This window comes from Salmo trutta, chromosome 36, assembly GCF_901001165.1.
Source record: "Salmo trutta chromosome 36, fSalTru1.1, whole genome shotgun sequence".
Lineage (NCBI taxonomy): Eukaryota > Metazoa > Chordata > Actinopteri > Salmoniformes > Salmonidae > Salmo > Salmo trutta.
The window spans coordinates 13,772,550-13,798,175 of record NC_042992.1 but is presented as its reverse complement, the minus strand read 5'-3'; the positions used below and the strand labels follow the sequence as shown (position 1 = coordinate 13,798,175).

General features: G+C 44.5%; 1 protein-coding gene across 1 annotated transcript in view; it reads left to right on the top strand.

Annotated features, from left to right (window-relative positions):
- Positions 1 to 23,970, top strand: part of LOC115175482 (raftlin) — a 60,344-nt gene extending 36,374 nt beyond the window's left edge. The window contains exons 4-10 of the mRNA XM_029734730.1: positions 2,208 to 2,316; positions 5,608 to 6,619; positions 6,915 to 7,118; positions 13,996 to 14,105; positions 14,182 to 14,285; positions 15,210 to 15,285; positions 22,049 to 23,970. Of these exons, the coding sequence (XP_029590590.1) occupies positions 2,208 to 2,316; positions 5,608 to 6,619; positions 6,915 to 7,118; positions 13,996 to 14,105; positions 14,182 to 14,285; positions 15,210 to 15,285; positions 22,049 to 22,495 (2,062 nt within the window). The 3' untranslated portion in view covers positions 22,496 to 23,970. The remainder of the gene's footprint in view (positions 1 to 2,207; positions 2,317 to 5,607; positions 6,620 to 6,914; positions 7,119 to 13,995; positions 14,106 to 14,181; positions 14,286 to 15,209; positions 15,286 to 22,048) is intronic.
- The last annotated feature ends 1,656 nt before the right edge of the window (positions 23,971 to 25,626 follow it).

Genomic DNA, 25,626 nt, shown 5'->3' with positions numbered 1-25,626 from the left:
CTGAAGATGTTATAGACGCTGTCTGAAGATGTTATAGACGCTGTCTGAACATGTTATAGACGCTGTCTGAACATGTTATAGACGCTGTCTGAAGATGCTATAGATGTGTTATAGATGCTGTCTGCACATGTTATAGACGCTGTCTGCACATGTTATAGACGCTGTCTGCACATGTTATAGACGCTGTCTGCACATGTTATAGACGCTGTCTGCACATGTTATAGACGCTGTCTGCACATGTTATAGACGCTGTCTGCACATGTTATAGACGCTGTCTGCACAAGTTATAGACGCTGTCTGCACATGTTATAGACGCTGTCTGCACATGTTATAGACGCTGTCTGCACATGTTATAGACGCTGTCTGAAGATGCTATAGACGCTGTCTGAAGATGCTATAGACGCTGTCTGAACATGTTATAGACGCTGTCTGAACATGTTATAGACGCTGTCTGAAGATGCTATAGATGTGTTATAGACGCTGTCTGCACATGTTATAGACGCTGTCTGCACATGTTATAGACGCTGTCTGCACATGTTATAGACGCTGTCTGAAGATGCTATAGATGTGTTATAGACGCTGTCTGCACATGTTATAGACGCTGTCTGCACATGTTATAGACGCTGTCTGCACATGTTATAGACGCTGTCTGAAGATGCTATAGATGTGTAATAGACGCTGTCTGCACATGTTATAGACGCTGTCTGAAGATGTTATAGTCGCTGTCTGCACATGTTATAGACGCTGTCTGCACATGTTATAGACGCTGTCTGAAGATGTTATAGACGCTGTCTGCACATGTTATAGACGCTGTCTGCACATGTTATAGACGCTGTCTGCACATGTTATAGACGCTGTCTGCACATGTTATAGACGCTGTCTGCACATGTTATAGACGCTGTCTGCACATGTTATAGACGCTGTCTGCACATGTTATAGACGCTGTCTGCACATGTTATAGACGCTGTCTGCACATGTTATAGACGCTGTGTGAAGATGCTATAGATGTGTTATAGACGCTGTCTGAAGATGTTATAGACGCTGTCTGAAGATGTTATAGACGCTGTCTGAAGATGTTATAGACGCTGTCTGCACATGTTAGACGCTGTCTGCACATGTTATAGACGGTGTCTGCACATGTTATAGACGCTGTCTGAAGATGCTATAGATGTGTTATAGACACTGTCTGAAGATGTTATGGACGCTGTCTGAAGATGTTATAGACGTTGTCTGAACATGTTATAGACGTTGTCTGAACATGTTATAGACGCTGTCTGAACATGTTATAGACGCTGTCTGAACATGTTATAGACGCTGTCTGAACATGTTATAGACGCTGTCTGAACATGTTATAGACGCTGTCTGAACATGTTATAGACGCTGTCTGCACATGTTATAGACGCCGTCTGAAGATGCTATAGATGTGTTATAGACGCTGTCTGCACATGTTATAGACGCTGTCTGCACATGTTATAGATGCTGTCTGCACATGTTATAGACGCTGTCTGAAGATGCTATAGATGTGTTATAGATGCTGTCTGCACATGTTATAGACGCTGTCTGCACATGTTATAGACGCTGTCTGCACATGTTATAGACGCTGTCTGCACATGTTATAGACGCTGTCTGCACATGTTATAGACGCTGTCTGAAGATGCTATAGACGCTGTCTGAAGATGCTATAGATGTGTTATAGACGCTGTCTGCACATGTTATAGACGCTGTCTGCACATGTTATAGACGCTGTCTGCACATGTTATAGACGCTGTCTGCACATGTTATAGACGCTGTCTGAAGATGCTATAGACGCTGTCTGAAGATGCTGTAGATGTGTTATAGACGCTGTCTGAAGATGTTATAATTTCCCTGAAGCAGAAGAGATGACTAGGCTCCAGCATACACACATGATGATCCATAGTTATATTCACTCCTTCATCAGTCGTTCATCAGTCTTTCTGCACGTTCGTCAGTCCTTTCTGCACGTTCGTCAGTCCTTTCTGCACGTTCATGTGTTTCTTTGAGAAGAAAGTAAGTATGCATCCTAAATGACTATTCCATACATAGTGCACTACTTTTGACCATAGCCTTATGGACCACTATGAGCCCTGGCCAAAAGTAGTGCACTATATAGGGAATAGGATGCCATTTTGTACGCATTTAAAAGAAATGCTGATGTCTTCCTTAATCCCTCTTTCATTTCTCTCCAGTTCAGAGAAGACCCAGCTGAAGTGGGCGGGCCGTCGCCTGGAGGCAGACGTGTGTGTGGCGGGTCAACAGGCCCCCGACCCGGATGTCATCCAGAACTACGTGAAGAAGGTCACCATTAGTCCTAAAGCACAGATCTAGCATCAGCTTACTACTCCCACTCAGCTCCACTCTGGGAGGAGTTGCCCATAGGCACAGATCTAGCATCAGCTTACTACTCCCACTCAGCTCCACTCTGGGAGGAGTTGCCCATAGGCACAGATCTAGCATCAGCTTACTACTCCCACTCAGCTCCACTCTGGGAGGAGTTACCCATAGGCACAGATCTAGCATCAGCTTACTACTCCCACTCAGCTCCACTCTGGGAGGAGTTGCCCATAGGCACAGATCTAGCATCAACAAATTCCTCCCAAATTTGAGCTTAAAGGGACATTACACTCCGGAATTCCTCCCCAAAATCTAACCTAAATATTTGACAGAAAAGAGACTAGGGGAAAGCTCATCCTACTTCCCTTGGATGGCGCTTACCTTCCTCAGCTCCTTCCCCTACTGGTTATGTTCACCTGTATCATTCTTTAGGTCCATGTAGATGGAGTGGAGGAAAGAAAAGGAGAAGTTAGGAGAGGAAGCCACTTTAGACTATTGAGATGCCCCCTAATGTCACTATCAGCTGTGACATCATAATTGAACAACCACAAAAGCCCTCTTAGTATAACAATATAGTTGTGAATTCCTTTTATTCTACAGCGACCATGAGAAGTGAACAGGCCTTATTGAGGAGATTTGCATGTGAACAGGCGGAGCACAAAGGGGAGCGGTGATTGGATTGAAATGCACAGGGCTCAGTATAATGTGATATGGTCAGGCAGCATGACATGAATAGGCAATCAGATGGCAGCCTGGCTGCCAGGAAATAGCTGAAAAGAACCACAGACAGGAGCCAATAGGAGAGTGAGGGACAGAGAGACCGGTCTTATCACACTGCAGAGGTGAGCCCTGCTTCCCTATGATACACATACATGCACACACTAAATATGAAGAAGTAAATGTCAAGGAGGTATAATGAACCTTTGGGTGGGAGTGTGTGACACACGCGCGCATATATTTTGTATTTTCACCCCAATCTTGACAGACTCAACTGGTGGGCAGTGTCTGTTCAGTGTCTCCCTTATTCATCTGTCTCGCCCCACAAAATGTGTGTGTGTTGATTGTCATTGTGTTGATTGTGATTGGTGGAGGGATGATAATGGGGAAAGAGGTCTCATTATTTTGTGTGGTAGTTAGCATTCTGTGTTCTCTCTGACGAGCCCCACTCAAACTGTCAGCGTTAAAATCAACTGACAATTAACCAGAGGAGCTCCGTGTGAGGGAGAAGGAGAATGACAGACACACACACACACACACTAATGACAGACTCACACACACACATACACACACACACGATAATGACCCACACACACAGTGGATAATTAGGTTCCTTTGTCATTAGAATATTTGATCTTTAGGGATGATTAGGTTGGCTGTTATTTTGCAGAATGTTTTGCAGAATGTCTAGTGTGTAAATGAGCCTCTGTGTTGGTGAGTGTGTAAATGACGTACTGTATGTGAATCAATATACCAAGCATGTCATTCATACAACAGTACACCAGAGCTAACTGACAATGGCAGCCAAAGGCCTCACTGGCCAGATCTGTAGCTATTAGAATACAGAATGAATCAATAAGGCCCGAGGAGGTATGTGGCCAATATACCACGGCTAAGGGCTGTTCTTAACCACGGCGCAACGCAGAGTGCCTGGATACAACCATTAGCTGTGTTATACTGGCCATATACCACAAACCCCCGAGGCGCCTTATTGCTATTATAAACTGGTGACCAATGTAATTAGAACAGTAAAAAGTATATTTTTGTCATACCCATGGTATACGGTCTAATATATCACGGCTTTCAACCAATCAGCATTCGGGGCAAAAACCACCCAGTTGATAATTATAAATATAGCCCGGGCCGTTTCTATTTCTGTAGCTGCCCATCAATCCTGTGTGTTGACGTGCCTAACGACAGATCACTGCATGAAGCTGAATGGATCAATCACATTAGTCGCCTACAGCTCCTGGTCTGTCACTGTGTGGGGTATTACAGCTCCCGGTCTGTCACTGTGTGGGGTATTACAGCTCCTGGTCTGTCACGTCACTGTGTGGGGTATTACAGCTCCTGGTCTGTCACGTCACTGTGTGGGGTATTACAGCTCCTGGTCTGTCACGTCACTGTGTGGGGTATTACAGCTCCTGGTCTGTCACGTCACTGTGTGGGGTATTACAGCTCCTGGTCTGTCACGTCACTGTGTGGGGTATTACAGCTCCTGGTCTGTCACGTCACTGTGTGGGGTATTACAGCTCCTGGTCTGTCACTGTGTGGGGTATTACAGCTCCTGGTCTGTCACGTCACTGTGTGGGGTATTACAGCTCCCGGTCTGTCACTGTGTGGGGTATTACAGCTCCTGGTCTGTCACTGTGTGGGGTATTACAGCTCCCGGTCTGTCACGTCACTGTGTGGGGTATTACAGCTCCCGGTCTGTCACGTCACTGTGTGGGGTATTACAGCTCCTGGTCTGTCACGTCACTGTGTGGGGTATTACAGCTCCCGGTCTGTCACTGTGTGGGGTATTACAGCTCCTGGTCTGTCACTGTGTGGGGTATTACAGCTCCCGGTCTGTCACGTCACTGTGTGGGGTATTACAGCTCCCGGTCTGTCACGTCACTGTGTGGGGTATTACAGCTCCCGGTCTGTCACGTCACTGTGTGGGGTATTACAGCGGACAAATCTCCACTCTATGGTCATGGAAGTTTCCACCAATAGAGTGGAGCGGAGACCAGGCTTTATGTAATTTAGCTCTGACTGAATCATTAGCCCAAGTTCAATACTTCAAAAAATATGAATTATGAAACGTCGACCTTATACCTATGTTTGTCCTCTGTAGTAGCATGCCTTTCTTTGTTTGCTGAAATCCACACTTTTTCAATAAATGTTAATCAAATACAACCACCGACTGTTTCCTTTGTTGAGATTCAATTGGCACATGCGCATTTGTGCTGTTGGCCATCTTAGAGCAACAGCAACGGTGGTTGTATTTGGTTAACTTTTTTTGAAAAAGTGTGGATCATTATTTGTCGCAGTAAAGGAAGTTAGACAATTAAAATCCTCCCCTGTTGAACAGATCAAATTCATCTTTCAGAAATGTCTCCTATATCCACCATTTCCATTACACATGTCGCAATTATTTGTTTTGCGACATTGCTTTTGTCTAATAAACCTGGGTCAATGGAAACCTGCCTACTGTGTGTGTATGTGTGTGTGTGTGTGTGTGTGTGTGTGTGTGTGTGTGTGTGTGTGTGTATCCAGATCCAGGATGCAGCGGAGCAGGGTGTTCTGTTTGTGGGCTTCCTGCAGCAGCCTGGTGGGGGACCTTGTTTCCTGGGGCACATGGACCCTGAAGACCTGTCCTCCCTGCACTCCAGCCCCTCCCCCATACGCAGACACCCCGCCAGTACCACTGTCAGTACCACGGCCAGCCCCTCAGAACCCACTATACCAGACCTCATCTCTACAGAGTCTACGGAACCCCACCAGAATCTCTTACAACCAGAACACGACCGGAACACAGAAGTGAGAACACCAGAATACAAGTCGGTAGAACTCAGAACAATTGAACAGAATCCTACAGATACCAGTCAGGTGGAGCTGGACTGGAGCTCAACAGAACCTGTAGAGAACACGCAGGACTCTACTGAAGTAGAATCAACAGACAGGGAACACAATCACAGTCCAGTCAGAATACCCTCAATAGAGGATCAACCAAACCATAGTCCAGATGAAGCAGCAGACCCACCAGAGAGACTGCAGAGTCCCAGCCCAATAGATCCAGCCTGTGACCACCACAACCATGTCCCAACTGAACTCAGTAGCGACCAGGATCAACTACAGTCCTGCAACCCAATAGAGACCACATGTATAGAGGGACAACAGAATGAAAGCCAAGTAGACTTCATCAGGACTCTACTACCAAACTTCAGCCCAGCAGAGTTAACACATGGACTTGGTGGTCCAGATGCAGACAGACGGCACCAGGGAGACAGACAGAGTCCAAGCCCTCAGACACAGAACCAGAGACTGATACCAAAACAGGACCATGGCACAGACAACCTGGTCCGGTCACCAGAACTAGACAACGGCGACCGCGGGTCGGAATCCTGGACTGAGAGGGGGCGCAACCATGGAAACAGGGGTACGGGGGGTGACCTGGATAAGTATCAGAGAAGCAGCAGAGGCCCGCCCCACAACAACAACAATCACATTCGGGTCAAGAGTCCAGACAGAGATAAGAGGGCTGTGGGGTCTCCACCAGCACAGAGCAGTGAGTGTGGGATCTACTACTGTTACGACTGCATTACTGACAGGCTGCTGGTGTGAGATGATGCTGACAGATAGGGCAGCTCTGCTTCTGGCTCCTCAGAAACTTTGATTTGGCATTGCCATGAGTTGAAGTTTATACCGAATATTGCAATGTTGATTAATTTCAGTCGTGTACTTCCTGGCAAAAAAATATAAACAAATGATATGTGCCTCTCTTTCTCTCTGTGTGTGTGTGCATGCGTGTGTGTGTGCGCGTGTGTGTATGTGTGTGCGTGTGTGCGTGCGTGCGTGTGTAGGAGGGCAGCTGTTTGCCCTGTACAACCACACAGGGGAGCTGTCCAGCTCTCTGAGGTCTTACTCCCTTAGGGTTCCACTGGGGCTGCAGAGAGAGGCGGGGCTAGTGACAGAGGTCGATGCCCACTGGCTAGATCACATGACCCAGCATTTCATCAGTGGAGCTCGCCTCATCGACGGTTTCTTTCACCTTGGAGACGACAATGGTGACGTGTTATAGTAGCCTGAGTGTCAGTCTGTTTGTGCTGTCATGGCAACTCATTGTCACTCTTTGGCATGCCAAACACTCTGTTCTCCTCAAGCTCATTAATGGTAGCATGTTGATATTTCAAGATTGCTAAGAGGCCAGACTGACTTGTCAATGAGCACTGGAGTTGTCAAGAGCACAAACAGATCTGGGACAAGGCCAGTGATGTAGTAGTGATTAAAGAAATGGAGCTGGCACACTCATAACTTCACCATGTACCTTTATTCACAAACAAACGGTTCCATCCTGCAAGGATCTTCATCACGTCATCAGGTTATAGTGTTTACCATGTCAATATACTGAAAACGTTTTGAATTTAGGGGAAAATGTTAAAGGCCTACTTGGAAAGTGTGTAGGCTCAGCCTTATCCATGTTCCTTCACCCATGATGCATGGAACTACATGCAAAGACCAGATCCGATCAACTCTGTCTCTTCCAAATCTGTGGAAGAGCTTCAACTGTAACAGAATAAGTTGGGCTTCCCTTTCTCTCTCTGTCTTTCTCTCTCAATTCAATTCCATTTAAGGGCTTTATTGGCATGGGAAACATATGTTAACATTGCCAAAGCAAGTGTCTCTGTCTCACTCTCTCTCTCTCTCTCTCTCTCTCTCTCTGTGTCTCTCTGTGTCTCTCTGTCTCTCTCTCTTTCTCTCTCTCTGTGTCTCTCTGTCTCTCTCTCTTTCTCAATTCAATTCAATTCGCTTTATTGGCATGACGTAACAATGTACATATTGCCAAAGCTTACTTTGCATATTTACAATATAAAAATGAGAATCAAAAATTGTCAACGGGACAACAGTAACAACAATAACCAACGGTCAATATAACCATACATTCAACAATAACAATAATCATACAGTTGAGGACATGTGCAGGTTTATTGGTCTGTCAGACACTGTCCCTCAACTTATGGCAGGCAGCAATGTAGTGCGCTGCCAACCCACAGCTCTCTGCGTCCTCCCCTAACAGGATGGGTAGCCTATCCTCATCAGAGAGGTCTTTAAAACCTTGAATAAGGGTTTCAAATTTGGGGAAATGACACTCTCTAATTGTTTTATATTTTTTACATTTTGTCAGGAAATGCAGCTCCGTCTCAGGTTCTGCTGTTGTGCAGTGGTTGCACAGCCTTTCCTCTACAGGGAGCCAGGTTTTCCTGTGTCTACCCTTCTCAATGGCAAGGCTGTGCTCACTGAGCCTGTACTTTGTCAAGGTTTTTCTAAGGTTCTGATCAGTAACCATGGTCAAATATTTAGCCATAGTGTACTGTCGATTTAGGGCCAGATAGCACTGCTTTTGCTTTGTGTTTGTGCTTGTTTCCCAATAAGCAATGTAGTTTTGTTTTGACTGTGTTGTAATTTGGTTTATTCTGATTGATTGGATGTTCTGGTGCTGAGGCTTCAGTGTGTTAGTAGAACAGGTTTGTGAACTCAGCCCCAGGACCAGCTGGATGAGGGGACTCTTTTCTTTGCTCAGCTCTTGGCATTGCAGGGCTTGGTAATGATATGAGAGGGGGTCACTGTATTTGAGATGTTTCCAAAACTTAATTGCTCTTTTTTGAGTTTTTATTATTAGTGGATATTGGCCTAATTCTGCCCTGCATGCATTGTTTGTAGTTTTCCTCTGGACACGTAGGAGAATCTTACAGAACTCTGCATGTAGGGTTTCAATGGGGTGTTTGTCCCATTTGATGAAATCTTGTTTTGCAAGTGGACCCCACACCTCGCTGCCATAAAGTGCAATTGGTTCAATGACATATTCAATTAGTTTTAGCCAAATTTTAATAGGTATTTCAATTTGAATTAGCTTTTTAATGGCGTAGAATGCCCTGCGTGCTTTCTCTCTCAGTTCATTCACTGCCTCATTAAGGTGTCCAGTTGAGCTTATTTTTAAACCTAAGTAATTGTAGTGTGTACAGTACTCTATATATTTTGTACCAATTGAGAACTTTGGTCTAATTCCCTGAGATCTGGATCTTCTCTGGAAAATCATTATTTTAGTCTTTTTGGGGTTTACTGCCAGGGCCCAGGTCTGGCAGTACTGCTCTAGCAGGTCCAGGCTCTGCTGTAGGCCAGGTGCTGTGGGTGACAGCAGGCATAGGTCATCTGCGAAGAGTAGGCATTTAACTTCTGAATTGTGGAGACTAACACCAGGGGCTGAGGATTTTTCTAGAATAGTGGCCAATTCGTTAATGTAAATATTGAAGAGTGCAGGGCTCAGATTGCAACCCTGACGAAGGCCCCGCCCCTGGTTAAAGAATTCTGTTATTTTCTTACCAATTTTAATGCTGCACGTATTGCCAGTATACATTGATTTAATTATGTCATATGTTTTACCCCCTACACCACTTTCAATAACTTTGTAGAACAGTCCTGTATGCCAAATAGAATCAAATGCTTTTTGGAAGTCGATAAAGCAAGTGTATATTTTGGTATTATTTTGGTGGACATGTTTATCTATCAGGGTGTGTAAGGTGTAAATATGATCAGTTGTGCGATGTTTTGGTATAAATCCAATTTGGCTTTTACTCAAGACATTGTGCTTATTAAGGAAGTTTAGAACTCTTACATTGATGATACTACAGAAAACCTTCCCCAGGTTACTGTTCACACAAATGCCTCTGTAATTGTTAGGGTCAAATTTGTCTCCATTCTTAAAGATTGGGGTTATGAGTCCTTGATTCCAGATGTCAGGGAAATAACCTACACTCAGGATCAAATTAAACAGTTTTAATATAGCCAATTGAAATTTTGCACTAGTGAGTTTGAGCATCTCATTTAGGATGCCATCAGGTCCGCAGGCTTTTTTAAATTTGAGAGCCTGAAGTTTCTTATAGAGCTCCTGGTCAGTAATTGGGGAGTCCAATGGGTTTTGATTGTCCTTTATAGCTTTTTCTAATCCATTCAACTTCTCATGGATTTGGCGTTGTTCTGCGTTTGTGTCAATTTGAACGGTGTTGTAGAGTGTTTTGAAATGGGTTGTCCATATGTCACCATTTTGTATCGCTCTTTGTATTCCTCTTGTTTAGATTTTTTTAGTTTTTTCCAATTTTGCCAAAAGTTGTTTGTGTTTATGGACTCCTCAATTAGTGTCAGCTGCTTGCTGTTGTACTGTGCTTTTTTGGTTCTGAGTGTACGTTTATAGAGTTTTAAAGTCTCACAGTAATGAAGGCGTAATTCACCATTATTTGGGTCTCTGTGCTTTTGGTTGGATAGTGTTCTAAGTTTTTTCCTTATAATTTTACAATCTGCATCAAACCAGTTGTCATCTGTGATTTTTTTTTGTTTTGTTTTTTATCAATTTCTATTGTGCTTCTTTTGCCGTTTGCCTGAATATATAGTTGATGTTTCGTACTGCTAGATTGATGCCTTCTTTACTGTGAGTGAATGTGGTATCCAGAAAGTTATCTAAGAGTGTTTGGATATTTTGGTTCCAGGTTGCTTTCTGGTATTCTTCTGTGCTGTTTTGGGCCCATCTGTATGAATTTCTGATGTTGTACAGCTTACTGGGCTGTGAATGTGTGGTTGTTTCCAGGTCTGTTCTTTTGAGGAACAACGTAATTTGGCTGTGATCAGACAGAGGTGTTAGTGGCTTGACAGTGAATGAGCTGAGAGAGAAAGGGTCCATGTAGTCATATAGTCTACTGTACTGTGGCCAAGAGGTGAGCAGTAGGTGAATCTCCCCAAAGAGTCCCCCCGTAACCTACCATTGACAAAGTACAGACCCAGGCTTCTACAGAGCTGCAAAAGATCCCTTCCATTTTTGTTGACGTTGCTGTCACTGTTGTTTCTATGGGGGAGATTAAGATAGTTAGAAACAGTATGGCCTGTAATAAAGCTGTCCCCTCGTGTGCTCGTTAGATCAGGTAGTGTTCCTGTGCGCGCATTTGTGTCCCCACAGATGAGCACATTTCCCTGGGCCTGGAAATGGCACGTCTCTTCCTCGAGGGTGGGGAAGATCTCCTCTGAGTAATATGGGGATTCTGAGGGGCGGATATATATTGCGCAAAGGAACACATCTTTTTCTGTCAGTACAAGTTCTTTTTTTAGTTTTAACCAAATGTGGTATTTGCCAATTTTGAGGGGATCAATTAGATTTTGTAGTTCGGATTTGTACCAAATGATCAATCCTCCAGAGTCTCTGCCTCTATTGACAGAGCTGTTTCTGTGATGGCACAATGACCTCTCTGTAGCCTGTGGGACAGTGAGTGACAACGTCAGCCTTACACCATGTCTCCTGCAGAATGATGACGTCAACATCTTTCAGATTTTTGTTGAACTCCAGTGCTAAACTCTTCAGACCAAAGGTTGTTGAGTTTAGACCCTGAATGTTCCACATGCTAACTGATAGTGATTTCATGTTGCAAAAAGAAAGAATAGCAGTCAGAAAAACAGTAACAATTAACTAATAAGTTGTTAAGAGTGAGATAAACAGGATATCAGCTAACATTTATTCTGTTATTCTGTTAAATATTCCTATTCATTGAACAAGTAAATTCTAGTACAATAGGTGTGGGTGTGTGTGTATGCGTCCGTGTGTGTTTAGTGCAGTTTAGTGCAGATGTATTGGAGGAGCTGTTTAATCTCACTTAATCCTACAGGGTTCTCCTGTCCTCTGACGACCTCCGCGTAGCTGCGCTGGTCCTGCTGTTGGGCCCTGTGAGGTGGAGGGGGGCCAGGTCTGGGCCGTGGGACTTCCTCTCTGGTCTGGTAGGGGTGGTGGTCTGGTGCGGGATAATAGGCTGGGTCCGGTCTGGTCTGGCTAAGCCGATGGAAGTGGTGATGCTCTGGGGGTGGGTGGGGCCTGTGGGGTGCACTGGGTCTGGTGTGGCGTTCAAGGGGCCTGGGGCTCCTTGGTGGTGCAGTGGTCTGGTAGGGGTCTCTGGGTGCTCCTCTGTCCAGTACAGCATGGGGTGTTTGTCTACCAAGTGCTACGTCCTTTAGGGACTTGGCAAACATCCCTACTGTCTGCTTCCTCAGGTGGGAGTGGTCGTGTAGATGCTCTGGGGTGATTGTTGGGTGGTGAGCAATGTGTATGTTCGGGAGTAGGCCACACCCTCTGGTGATGTCAGCGTTGACTTTCTGGATGGTACGGGGATGAAAGTCTTTGCGGGGCAGCAGAGTGGAGATGGTGATGTGGGAGTTGGGGAACCACAGAGGCCCTCTCTGCTACTCTGTTGACCAGGCTGCCTACTCTCTCCTGCTCCTCTCACAGGTTGTTGGTGCCGGTGTGAATAATAATGTGGCCTGGTGTGCCAAAGTCAGGCTGGGACAGGATGTGGTGTGCATCTTGTGTTTTTGGGCACCATATTTTGCACACCTTGTGTTGGGGGAAGAGTTTATCTTCTTGAATGAATTTCCCATTTGAGTCAATGAGGATGGCCACCTCAGTGGGATTTACCAGATTAGTGCGTTTTCGGTCTGGGGCTGGAGTACACAGGGCCTGTGTACATGGAGGGGTGTGTGGGGGTGTGTCAGGGGGGGCCAGAGAGCTTCTCTCTGTAGTAGGTGTCTCTATGTGGGCCTCTTTGTTGACTGGGGGTGTGGGTAAAGTGTTGTCGGTATGGGGGGGGATTGTGGGTGAAGGTGGGTCAGTGGGGTTGTTAGGGGTGGTGAGTGGCTGCAGCTTCTCTCTGGGAGTCTCTACAGTCTGTTCTCTGTGCTGTAGTACCCTCTTGATGACAGACAACTCCTTTGCCATCTCCTCCTTTACCTGCACTAGCTCTCTCCTCATGGTGGCCTTTACCTCCTCAAGAGCTGTGGTAAGGCTCTCTCTCAGCTCCTAGACAGAGTTCTTCAGCTGGGTCCTGCACTGGTTGATCTGGTCCTGTAGAAGCTCTGTGTCTGGGCTGGAGGTGGTGTAGCTGGGGGGCTGCTCCTTCAGCTCAGTAACCCATACTTCTAACAGAGCCAGCCTGTCTCTCAACAGGCTGATGGTAGTGTGGTCTTGGCTCTGGTGGTTGTAGGCAGGCAGGGGGGAGGATAGTCCTGCTGTTGGGGTGCCTGAGGTGAGGGGAGAGGTCGGGGTGCTGTCCTTGTCTTTTTTGCTTTCTGCCATCTTCCTTAGGGTGGGGAAGTCCTGCACAACAGAGCTGAGTGCAGCCTCACTGCCCTGGACCATGCTAGTGCCGTTCTGATACATGTTTACCGTCAAACCTGTTTTCCTGGTCCTTATCGCTGTCCTCAAAAATGTGGATTTGTCTTCCCTTGCAGATGCCTTTCTTCGTGGTATAGCTGAAATGCCTGGTTACAGCTGTATGCCAGGCAGTAGTGTGGTCTGTGTAAAATAATAGGTTTGTAACAGTCCCGTTTTGTGAGCAGTCGGCAAACAAAGTTTCTGGGTTCTCCCTCAGAATTCTGTGTTTAAAGTTGATTCTTCCCTTCTCTGATTTGATTTCTGCTGGGTATTCAAAAAACAGCGGAGAAAGTCTCTGTCTCTGCAGTTGCTGTCGCTGCTAGCGCTGCCTCAGTGGCCATGTTGCTATGGTTACCACCAGTAAACGGTTAGAGCTAGACGGTGAGCTAGCTGACAGATTTGAATTTGGCTAGCTACCACGGTGAAGATTGGTCTTTTAACTCACTCTCTGTCAATCTTTTCCTCCTGTGTTGATCTTCAGTTATACAATTTGATTACCTATACATTTTTTGCAAATTTAATCGCGTCAATTAACAACCAAAAGTTATACCAACTCAGGAGCTGTTCTTCTGCATGACTTCTCTCTCTCTCTCTCTCTGTCTCTGTGTCTCTCTCTCGTGTCTCTGTGTGTGTCTCTGTCTCTCTGTCTCTCTCTGTCTGTTTGTCTCTCTCTCTCTCTCTCTCTCTCTCTCTCTCTCTTTCAGACAGCGGGGTCTTCTCTGTGGACATTGTGTTCATCTTTCAGAGCTCCTCAGAAGAAACCCCACCCACTTCATACGACGCCATCGTGGTGGAGCAGTGGACCATTGTCGATGTTAGTGTGTGTGTGTGTGTGTGTGTGTGTCCGTTCATTGTCGACGTGTGTGTAACACTCTTTTTGTCCTCTCCAGGGTGTAGTGGTAAGGACTGACTACATTCCCTTGCTCCAGTCTCTGGCTCCCTATGGCTGGAGACTGATGTGTGTTCTGCCTACTCCCATCGTTAAGACCAACAGGTACTGTCCCAACCCACCAGTCAGGAACACTAGGCACTAGGCACTATACCAGCCTAGTACGGACTAATACTTACAGTATTTCTCTAAACCAGAGATGGGCAACTGGTGGTCCGCCCCCTTTTTGAAGGCCCTTGGATCAATTTCCAACCCCCAAAAAATACATATATATTTTTTTTTAATTTTAGGAACTCAGTCGGAGTCTCAACTTAGTTTTGCTAGTTAGAATAGTAGAATAAACAAGGTGCAAGTTAGAAATGTGTTTGTGCATGAGCAGTTTTTCTCTTATGTCAGTTACTGATAGTAAGTCAATTAGTCCATGTCAGCAATTGTTTTTAGATTGTTAAGTAAGTTTAGTGGCCATCTATCTAAACTTGTTATCCTGGTTGAATTACTGTCCGGGGGGCCTTCATCAGTCAGTCTCACTCAGATATCATATCAAAAACTGCAAGCATTTGCCTCCACCCTATGGGAAAATGTGTAGAATTGTAAAACAGCTAATTTCCCTTTCCGCCACATGGCAAGTGAGTAGAATTGCATAAAATGAGTTATAAAAGTGCAAAATCTTCTCTCCGCTCCATGGCAAAATGTGTAGAATTGCACGAAATTATCTACATTTCGCTCTTCTGTCAAAGAGGAGGGCCACTAAAAGGGGGGGGTATGGATGTGGGTATGCAGACACGTGAGCAATTGCATTCCGATTGTTGGTGTCCCCCACCCCCATCAAAGTTGCCCTTCCCTGCTCTAAACCATACTCAACATTGAAACACTGCACATCATTTGGAACACAATTACCTTTCACATTTTCTGTCACATTACAGACCCAGTAAAAGTAAAAGACCCAGAATAAGACTAAAAGTTTTTACAAGATGTGAAGCCAGTACTGATGTGATTCACATGGTATTAATAGCACTGTTCTTTCCTCAGTGATGGCAGCTTGTCCACTAAGCAGATCCTCTTCCTCCAGAGACCTACCCTGCAACGCAAAAGGAAAGACTTCAAGGTTCCTCACCATCCTTTTTCCTGAATTCTCTCTCCCTCTCTCTCTCTTTCTCTCTCACTTTCACTCTCAATTCAATTTCAATTCAATTCAAAGGGCTTTATTGGCATGGGAAACATATGTTTACATTGGCAAAGGAAGTGAAATAGATAATAAACAAAAGTGAAATAAACAATTAAAATGTAACAGTAAACATTACGCTCACAAAAGTTCCAAAAGAATAAAGACATTACAAATGTCATATTATGTGCAAATAGTTAAAGTACAAAAGGGAAAATAAATAAACAAAAATATGGGTTGTATTTACAATGGTGATTGTTCACTGGTTGCCCTTTTCTTGTGGCAACAGGTCACAAATCTTGCTGCTGTGATGCACACTGTGGTATTTCACCCAGTAGATATGGGAGTTTATCAAAATTGGTTTTGTTTTCGAATTCTTTGTGTATCTGTGTAATCTGAGGAAAATATGTGTCTCTATGGTCATACATTTGGCAGGAGGTTAGGAAGTGCAGCTCAGTTTCCTTCTCATTTTGTGGGCAGTATGTTTATAGCCTGTCTTCTCTTGAGAGTCAGGTCTGCCTACGGTGGCCTTTCTCAATAGCAAGGCTATGCTCATTGAGTCTGTGCATGGTAAAATATTTCCTTAATTTTGGGTTAGTCACAGTGGTCAGGTATTCTGCTACTGTGTACTCTATGTTTAGGTCCAAATAGCATTCTAGTTTGCTCAGTTTTTTTTTTTGTTAATTCATTCCAATGTGTCAAGTAATTATCTTTTTGTTTTCTCATGATTTGGTTGGGTCTAATTGTGTTGCTGTCCTGGGTCTCTGTGGGGTCTGTTTGTGTTTGCGAACAGAGCCCCAGGACCAGCTTGCTGAGGGAACTCTTCTCCAGGTTCATCTCTCTGTAGGTGATGGCTCTGTGGGGTCTGTTTGTGTTTATGAACAGAGCCCCAGGACCAGCTTGCTTAGGGGACTCTTCTCCAGGTTCATCTCTGTGTAGGTGATAGCTTTGTTATGGAAGGTTTGTGAATCGCTTCTTATAGAATTTAACTGCTCTTTTCTGGATTTTGATAATTAGCGGGTATCGGCCTAATTCTGCTCTGCATGCATTATTTGGTGTTTTACGTTGTACACAGAGGATATTTTTGCAGAATTCTACATGCAGTCTCAATTTGGTATGTCCCCCATTTTGTGAATTCTTGTTCAGTGAGCGGACTCCAGACCTCACAACCATAAAGGGCAATGGGTTCTATAACTAATTTAAGTATTTTTTGCCAGATCCTAATTGGCATGTCGAATGTTGTCCTGAGTGGCGTAGTGGTCTAAGACACTGCATCTCAGTGCAAGAGGCATCCCTGCAGTACCTGGTTCGAATCCAGGCTGCCTCACATCCGGCCATGATTAGGAGTCCCGTAGGACGGTGCACAATTGGCCAAGCGTCGTCCGGGTTTGGCCTGGGTAGGCCGTCATTGTAAATAAGAATTTGTTCTTAACTGACTTGCCTAGTTAAATAAAGGTTACACATTCCTTTTGATGGCATAGAAGGCCCTTCTTGCCTTGTCTCTTAGATCGTTCAGATTTGTGGAAGTTACCTGTGGCGTTGATGTTTAGGCCAAGGTATGTCGAGTTTTTTGTGGGCTCTAGGGCAACGGTGTCTAGATTGAAATTGTATTTGTGGTCCTGGCAACTGGACCTTTTTTGGAACACTATTATTTTTGCCTTACTGAGATTTACTGTCCGGTCCCAGGTCTGACAGAATCTGTGCAGAAGATCTAGATGCTGCTGTAGGCCCTCCTTAGTTGGGGACAGAAGCACCAGATAATCAGTAGACATTTAACTTCGGATTCTTGTAGGGTGAGGCCAGGTGCTACAGACTGTTCTAGTGCCCAAGCCAATTCATTGATATACACTACAGTTCAAAAGTTTGGGGTCACTTAGAAATGTCCTTGTTTTTTAAAGAAAATCACATTTTCTGCCCATTAAAATAACATCAAATTGATCAGAAATACAGTATAGAAATTGTTGATGTTGTAAATGACTATTGTTGCTGGAAACAGCAGATTTTTTTATGGAATATCTACATAGGCGTACAGAGGCCCATTATCAGCAACCATCACTCCTGTGTTCCAATGGCACGTTGTGTTAGCTAATCCAAGTTTATAATTTTAAAACCCTTTTGCAATTATGTTAGCACAGCTGAAAACTGCCGTGCTGATTAAAGAAGCAATAGAACTGGCCTTCTTTAGACTAGTTGAGTATCTGGAGCATCAGCAATTGTGGGTTTGATTACAGGCTCAAAATGTCCAGCAACAAAGACCTTTCATCTGAAACTCGTCAGTCTATTCTTGTTCTGAGAAATGAAGGCTATTCCATGCGAGAAATTGCCAAGAAACTGAAGATTTCGTACAACTCTGTGTACTACTCCCTTCACAGAACAGCGCAAACTGGCTCTAACCAGAATAGAAAGAGGAGTGGGAGGCCCCGGTGCACAACTGAGCAAAGAGGACAAGTACATTAGAGTGTCTAGTTTGAGAAACAGATGCTTCACAAGTCCTCAACTGGCAGCTTCATTAAATAGTACCCTCAAAAACACCAGTCTCAACGTCAACAGTGAAGAAGCGACTCCAGGATGCTGGCCTTCTAAGCAGAGTTGCAAAGAAAAAGCCATATCTCAGACTGGCCAATAAAAAGAAAAGATTAAGATGGGCAAAAGAACAGACACAGCACAGAGGAACTCTGCCTAGAACGCCAGAATCCCAGAGTCGCCTCTTTACTGTTGACGTTGAGACTGGTGTTAGTTTAGTGTTTTCCAATTTTCCCTGAAATGTTTTGAGTCTATGGATTCTTCAATTACATTGAGCTGATTTCTGACGTGCTGTTCCTTCTTTTTCCGTACTGCATTTCTGTATTGTTTTAGTGAATCGCCATAGTAAAGGCGTAGGCTCAGGTTTTCGGGGTCTGTGTGTTTTTGGTTGGATAGGTTCCTCAATTTCTTTCTTAGGTTTTTGCATTTTTCATCAAACCATTTGTCGTTGTTGTTAATTTTCTTAGGTTTTCTGCTCAACATTTTTAGATTCCATAGGGAAACTGAGGTCAAATATACTGTTTAGGTTTTCTACTGCCAAGTTTACACCTTCACTATTACAGGGAAATGTTTTGTCCAGGAAGTTGTCTGAAAGGGATTGAATTTGTTGTTGCTTAATTCTTTTGGGGTAGGGCTCCACACTACTTTCCTTCCATCTGTAGCATTTCTTAATATTATTCAGTTCCTTTTGGCTTTGATGCCTCATGATTGAGTATTGCTCTGTTCAAGTAGTGTGATTTTGCAGTGATCTGATAGGGGTGTCAGTGGACTGACTGAATGCTCTGAGAGACTCTGGGTTGAGGTCAGTGATAAAGTAGTCTACAGTACTACTGCCAAGAGATGAGCTATAGGTGTACCAACTGTAGGAGTCCCCTCGAAGCCTACCATCGACTATGTACATACCCAGCGTGCGAAAGAGCTGAAGAGGTTGTGACCCGTTTTTGTTGGTTATGTTGTCGTAGTTGTGCCTAGGGGGTCATATGGGGGAGGGAATGCTGTCACCTCCAGGTAGATGTTTGTCCCCCTGTGTGCTGAGAGTGTCAGGTTCTTGTCCAGTTCTGGCGTTTAGGTCGCCACAGACTAGTACATGTCCCAGGGCCTGGTAATGATTGATTTCCCCCTCCAGGATGGAGAAGTTGTCTTCATTAAAGTATGGGGATTCTAGTGGGGGGATATAGGTAGGACATTTTTCTCTGAGATCATTTCCTTTTGAATTTCTAGCCAAATGTAAAATGTTCCTGTTTTGATGAATTTAATAGAGTGAGTTAGGTTTGCTCTATACCAAATTAGCATACCCCCTGAGTCCCTTCCCTGTTTTACTCCTGGTAGTTTGGTGGATGGGACTACCAGCTGAGATAGTGAAGGCGTTGTGTTTCATAGTGTCTAATGTGTGGTTTGGCCTCAGACCAGTAAGTGTGAGCAGAGCCTGCTAAGCATCTGATACATGCCATTGGCTTGGGCCAGTGTAAGAATGGGGGTTGGGCCTGTTTGCCTGCTCACGGCCTGGGCGTATGTGTGACTTTCATGTTGAGGCCCTCTTTGTGGGAGTGGGGGGGCATGGGATGGGCTGGAGGGGCATAGGTCTGATCTGACCTATATGGGGTGTGGGCATGGTTGGTTTGGGAGGATATTGATTGGTGGGGGTGTGGATGTGGCTGGTGGTGCTGTGGTCTGAATGTGGGTCCTCTCAGCGTGGATCCTCTGTGTAGGTCTGGGGGGGTCCCTCAGGTCTGGAAGAGTGTCTCGCTGGTCTGAGCGGGGTGTCTGTTGATCTGTTGCTCCTGTGTGAGGTATTGAGGCTGCGGTTGATGGCGATGTCCTTTAGGGTCCTGGCGAAGGTGGGCACTGCTGTCTTGTATAGGTGGACATGGTCATAAAGTCCAGGGTGGAGTGGTGGGCCAGGTAAGCATTTGGTTTTGAGGCACAGTCACTGGAAATACTTGCGTTTACCCGCTGTATGGTAGCAGGGTGGAGATAACCACTTGTGTGTTGGGGAAAGTAGAAGAAGCTTTTTCAATCACTCCCTTGAGAGCTGTGGCCACCCTTTCCTGCTGTGCTCTCAGGTCGTTTGTGCCTGTGTGTATTATTATGTGGCTAGGTGACCCTAGTTGGTCCTCAGACAGAAGGTCTGGGGCGCGCTGAGTGTTAAGACACTGTTTGTTTGGGAAAAAGTGTATTTTCTTGTATTCATTTCCCATTTGAGTACAATCTGTGGCTTGTGTATGTCCTCAGTGGGTGTGGTGGGGTTGTCAGGAGGGCTATCAGGGTCCCTCCTGGGGCGGCAGGTAGCCTAGTGGTTAGAGCCTTGGACTAGTAACTGAAAGATTGCAAGATCAAATCCCCGAGCTGACAAGGTAAAATCTGTCGTTCTGCCCCTGAACAAGGCAGTTAACCCACTGTTCCTAGGCTGTCTGTTCCGAGCCTAGTTAAATTGAAAAAAGGGTGGCTGACGAGGGGTGTTCAGAGGGAGTGGGTTCCCCTGAGCTTGGGGTTCTTCATTTGTCTGTCCTGCTGTGGTTTTGAGGCTATGGTCTGGGCTGGACTGTTCTGCTGTGGTTTTGAGGCTATGGTCTGGGGTGGACTGTTCTGCTGTGGTTTTGAGGCTATGGTCTGTGGTGGACTGTCCTGCTGTGGTTTTGAGGCTATGGTCTGGGGTGGACTGTTCTGCTGTGGTTTTGAGGCTATGGTCTGGGGTGGACTGTTCTGCTGTGGTTTTGAGGCTATGGTCTGGGGTGGACTGTTCTGCTGTGGTGTTAAGACTTTGGTCAGGATCAGAGGTGGGCTGCTGTTCTGGCTTCTCTGCGGGAGTGGCCAGCTCTCTAATGGGTTGTTCTGTCACATGTCATCTTTCCCACCTTCTCCTCTAGTGCGCTGTTCTTCTCCTGCTCTGCTCTCATCTTCTCCTGCCGCTGGGCCTCCTTCTTCCACTCCTGATCTTTCACCTGTTGAAGTTGTCTCACCACAGTCCAGAGTGCAGACACTCTCCTGACATTGTTGGGTTCAAGGGCTTTGATACCGCTCACTTCACACCTCAGTGCTAATTGAAGTTGCAGTCAGATATGTTCTTTCCTAGCAAGCTTGGTAGCCTTAATTTAGCATTCAGTTCTTATAAAGTAAAATATATTATTGTAATTGTATTTTTCTTGTTGGCTTTAAAAGTAGCTTCAGACTAAACATTACTCACTCAGTTCCAGATTGGATGGTGTTTTCAGATTTCTGTTGTGCTTCTTTTGCAGGTCGTTGGTTTGCCAGAGCATTTGCTGTATAGTCCTTGCAAATAAGAATCTTTGATAGTAGGAATCCTTCCGGTAATTTAGTCCAAAATCAGGTTGTAGGTTCGGAGTTTTGATTTGGAGTAATGGTTGTGTTGTGGAGGGTAGTATCCTGTGTATGTCCTTGTAGAAAAATCCAAGTTTATCTAACTCTAAATCTCTATTTTTTGTGAAAACATGCTGAAAAATGCAGGAGCTCATCTGCTTATTTGCTCTCTCTCTCTCCTCCCTCTCAATTTAATTCAATTCAAGGGGCTTTATTGGTATGGGAAATATATGTTTACATTGCCAAAGCAAGTGAAAAAGATAAACAAAAGTGAAATAAACTATCAAAAATGAACAGTAATCATTACACTCACAAAAGTTCCAAAGGAATAGAGACATTTCAAATGTCATTATGTCTATATAGTGTTGGAATGATGTGCAAATAGTTAAAATACAAAAGGGAAAATAAAAAAACACAAGTATAGGTTGTATTTACAATGGTGTTTGTTCTTCACTGGTTGCCCTTTTTCACTCACTCACTCACTCACTCACTCACTCACTCACTCACTCACTCACTCACTCACTCTCTCTCTCACACACTCTCTCACACACTCTCTCACACACTCTCTCACACACAACCTACAGAATGCTGTGTCACAGTTGGTGTCACTTCTAAATATAGCGGTAGATAAGCCAGCTGATATAGGTCTACTCTGGTACTGTTAACGCTCAGAGGGACAGTTATATTGTCTAATAATAGGCATTTCTTAGTACATTACAGTCCAAAGGAGATTTGGTCAATTATTTGCGGTTAACTGTCCAAGAGAGAAGCATTACCGAGATAGATTTTGTAGTGATTTTGTCAGGTGTCTGAAGACAGAGTTTAAAGAAAGAAAAAAAGTATCTCTTTAAAATGTCTCTTTCAGAAGTTGAACCTCAGGGGTCGGAACAAGGCGAAGAAAAACTCTGCCGGAGAAATGCTGAAAGAGGAGAGAAAGAACATGTCCCCAGTGATGGAGAGAGGGATGGATGAACAGAAGAGAAACACGGAAGAGGAGGAGAGCGAGGCGAGAAGAAACTGGGACAACAACAGAAATGAGAAAGGGAGAACCGTAGAGAGAGGAGGACTCAAGAGAGAAGAGGAGGAGAGAGAGTGTGAGACAGAATCTCAAGAAGACTTCCCCCAGGGTACAGAGGGTGTGGCCACAGACCTCAACCAGGAAGTAGAGCGGGAGAATGGCAAAGTCCCATTGGCCAGACAGGAGAAGGCTGTTAGGTTTGCGTATGTCAATCAGAAGAATGATGAAGTGAAGTCAGAGGAGAAGATCACACAGCAGCTGAGTGAAAGAGCGCTGTTTTCTGGAGTATGTTAATTAAGAACTGACAGATAGAATCTGTGCACAATAAAGTGTCAGAGGAGGAGTGCTGAGGTGTATTCATTATGGCGATTCTGTTGCTAAACATTTTGCAAACAGAAATTGTTTGCTCCAAACGGAAAATGTTTTGCAACGGAAACGAGAGTTTCTATTGGACAAAATCAGGTAGGTCCCTCCCCATTTCATTCCACTTGCTTCCGTTTGGTTCTTAAACGGTTTCCGTTAAAGATCGTAATGAATGCCCCCATGATCTAGGTTCAGTTCTATCTCCTAAATCATAATGAATAAGCAGGGGTAACTGATTCTAGATCAGCACTCCTACTGTGAGATGCTTTGTGAATACAGGCCCTGACCTGGGTTCAAATAGTATTTGAGTTTGCATGGTGCCTTGCCTGGATGGAACCAATGGAATATTTCCAAACCCAGCCCACATGACACTCTAGGCAGGCTTGCAGAAATTGTAAGATTTCAAACTATTTAGTCCCAGGACTGGAATAAAGAAATATATAGTATGACAGAAGATGAAAAACTATGTGTATATTCTAAGAACAAGTAGCTCATCAATGGAAACCAAGGAACTTACCAGAATGGTGATTTAGTTCAAAGCCTTTATATTCCTGGTATTGTCATATATATAGATTTCCATATGGATCTGTGTATGTTCATATGGACTGCTTCCAACATGTAACGGCTTCAATCAGCCTTCAAGGCACACATTTGACCTGTTGCATCAGATGTTGTCATGTGGAGTAGGGTGAAGTTGCCCCTAGACGCTGATTTTGGGTCAGTTTAACATTTCCTCCACCAATGGTTAGGATTGGGGCAGGAAAGCTGATCCTAGATCTGTACCTATGGGAAACTTCACCCCAGAGTGTTGTAATGTACTAGCCTATTAGGCATTAATATATGGACATGCATTTGTACAGTTGTTATGCATCTGCTTTTGGCTAGTGTCATTGGTTCATGTAATGGCCAATGAGAATGTGCACATAATGTAGGTCAGGATTTTGAGGTAAGAGCTTTAATTGCCATGGTAACATCAATGTTTTTCTCCTACCTATGGATCACTGTATCAAATAATACTGTACATTTGAGTAGATACTCTATTTAACCCATTATAGTCAAGGTCTATGGCCCTGAGTGAGTACTTAATCTGCATATCATGATTGGATAGGTGTCATGGTTCCGCTGCATAGCTTTCACCTATCATGTGTCAGGTCAGTGATTATACTTTACGGAAGGGATTTACGGAATACGTTTTAGGAATATTTGTACGCCACCATAGTCCCCTTTCTGCTCTGGAAGTGTGTTGTGTGAGTGGTGTGGTTAGCAAGTCTTTGGTAGTATCCCAAATGGAAACATATTCCCATTCAGGGCTGGTAAAAAGCAGTACACTATGTACGGAATAGGGTGCTATTTGGGATTTAACCTCCTGACAGACAAACAGGAGGAATAAACAGTTCTCAAAACAATATGTGGATTCCATTTTATTTTATTTCACCCTGTATTCCAATGATACTGCTGTCTGTGTTATCCACTCAGTCTCCCCACCTCTGAGGAGCAAAAACTCAGAAAAATGTGTTAATCATCACGGCAAAATGAGAATCTCACAACAATCTCAGAGAGAGACGTCATGCTATGGACCAATCAGGCACCACCTAGAGGTTCCATTACAGTGCACCATGGGAGATCCCCTCTGCCCCTGTACGCAAACTCATTTGTGCATGTGAGACGTGTGTGATTTCAGGCCTGTATGAGTGTGTGATTGAAGTCGTGATGTGTGTGCAAGTCAACGGAAGAGAGGGGATAAGGGGACATTTGCCAGGATGTGTGGGAGATATGTTTTAAGGTCTACATAGTTTTCGCTTTCTATAAATACTATTGCTGGTGTGATCTCTCTAGCCCCTTTATACCTGGTGCTAACAATGTGTCCTGATATTGTCCACATTCTGATTGTCCCTGATAGTGATTGGATTCTTGATTTGCTCCCGAGTGGCGCAAGGCACTGCATCTCAGTGCAAGAGGCGTCACTACAATCCCTGGTTCGAATCCAGGCTGTATCACAGCCGGCCGTAAATGGGGTCCCATAGGGTGGCGCACAATTGGCCCGGCGTCGTCCGGGTTTGGCCGGAGTAGGCCAACATTGTAAATAAGAATTTGTTCTTACTTGACTTGCCTAGTTAAATAAAATAAACAAAATCGGATCACACAAAAAACATGTTAATGCGAGGTGTAACCAGTGCTATGAATAACTTTGAGAGGGGGCATCTGCAAGATTAAAACCTGGGACCTTCTGGTTTCTTTTATTTGACTCTCACCTGTAATCTCCACCCACTGAGCTTTCATTCAACCAATCAAATCGTCCCTGACTACCTCCGAAGGTGGTCAGGAAGATCTGATCACAATCAGATCTGCTTTAGCTGACATCTGCTTAGCGGTTGGTTTGACATGTTAGAGCTGTCAAATCCACAAGTGGCTCCTGGCATGTCTAAAGCAGACATTGCCATTGGCTGCACTGTAGTCACATTAAGAGAAATCCCATGCAGCCTTTCGAACACTGGAATGTGAGATGTAATCCACACCTCGATTAGGCTGGTAAAAATCATCACTATTTTGTTAGTGTCATTTCTATATAGCTACACTTGCTCATTCTGAATTTCTAACGCGTGTGGGGTGTGGCTTCATGACAATGATCAAGAGCTGCTGCTCACCGATTTTGACAGCTCCAACGCTTGAGCTGACAATGTGGGCAGAATCAGAATGTGGACAATATCAGGATGTATTTTAGCACCAGGTATAAACAGGGCTTCTGGTGGGTGGGTTGTCAAACTCATTCCTTTATAAATGACCTCTGCAGCAAGAAATAAGATTCAGTTATTAAATAATTATCCTGTACAGAATTGTACATACACATTCTTTACTCAAATACAATACCCCTGAATTAAATGAGTATTTTGATACAGAAAAAGTCACTCAGAAAATAGGTCTATAAGAGGGCAGGATCAGGGGTGCAAACTAGTGAGGGCCCAAAAAGGTGGCACTTTTTGTTGCACTGAAACATGCAAAACAAATCCCTGCTATGGGGAAATGCAGCTTTTAACAACAAAGAATATGATCAGTCTCTGTGT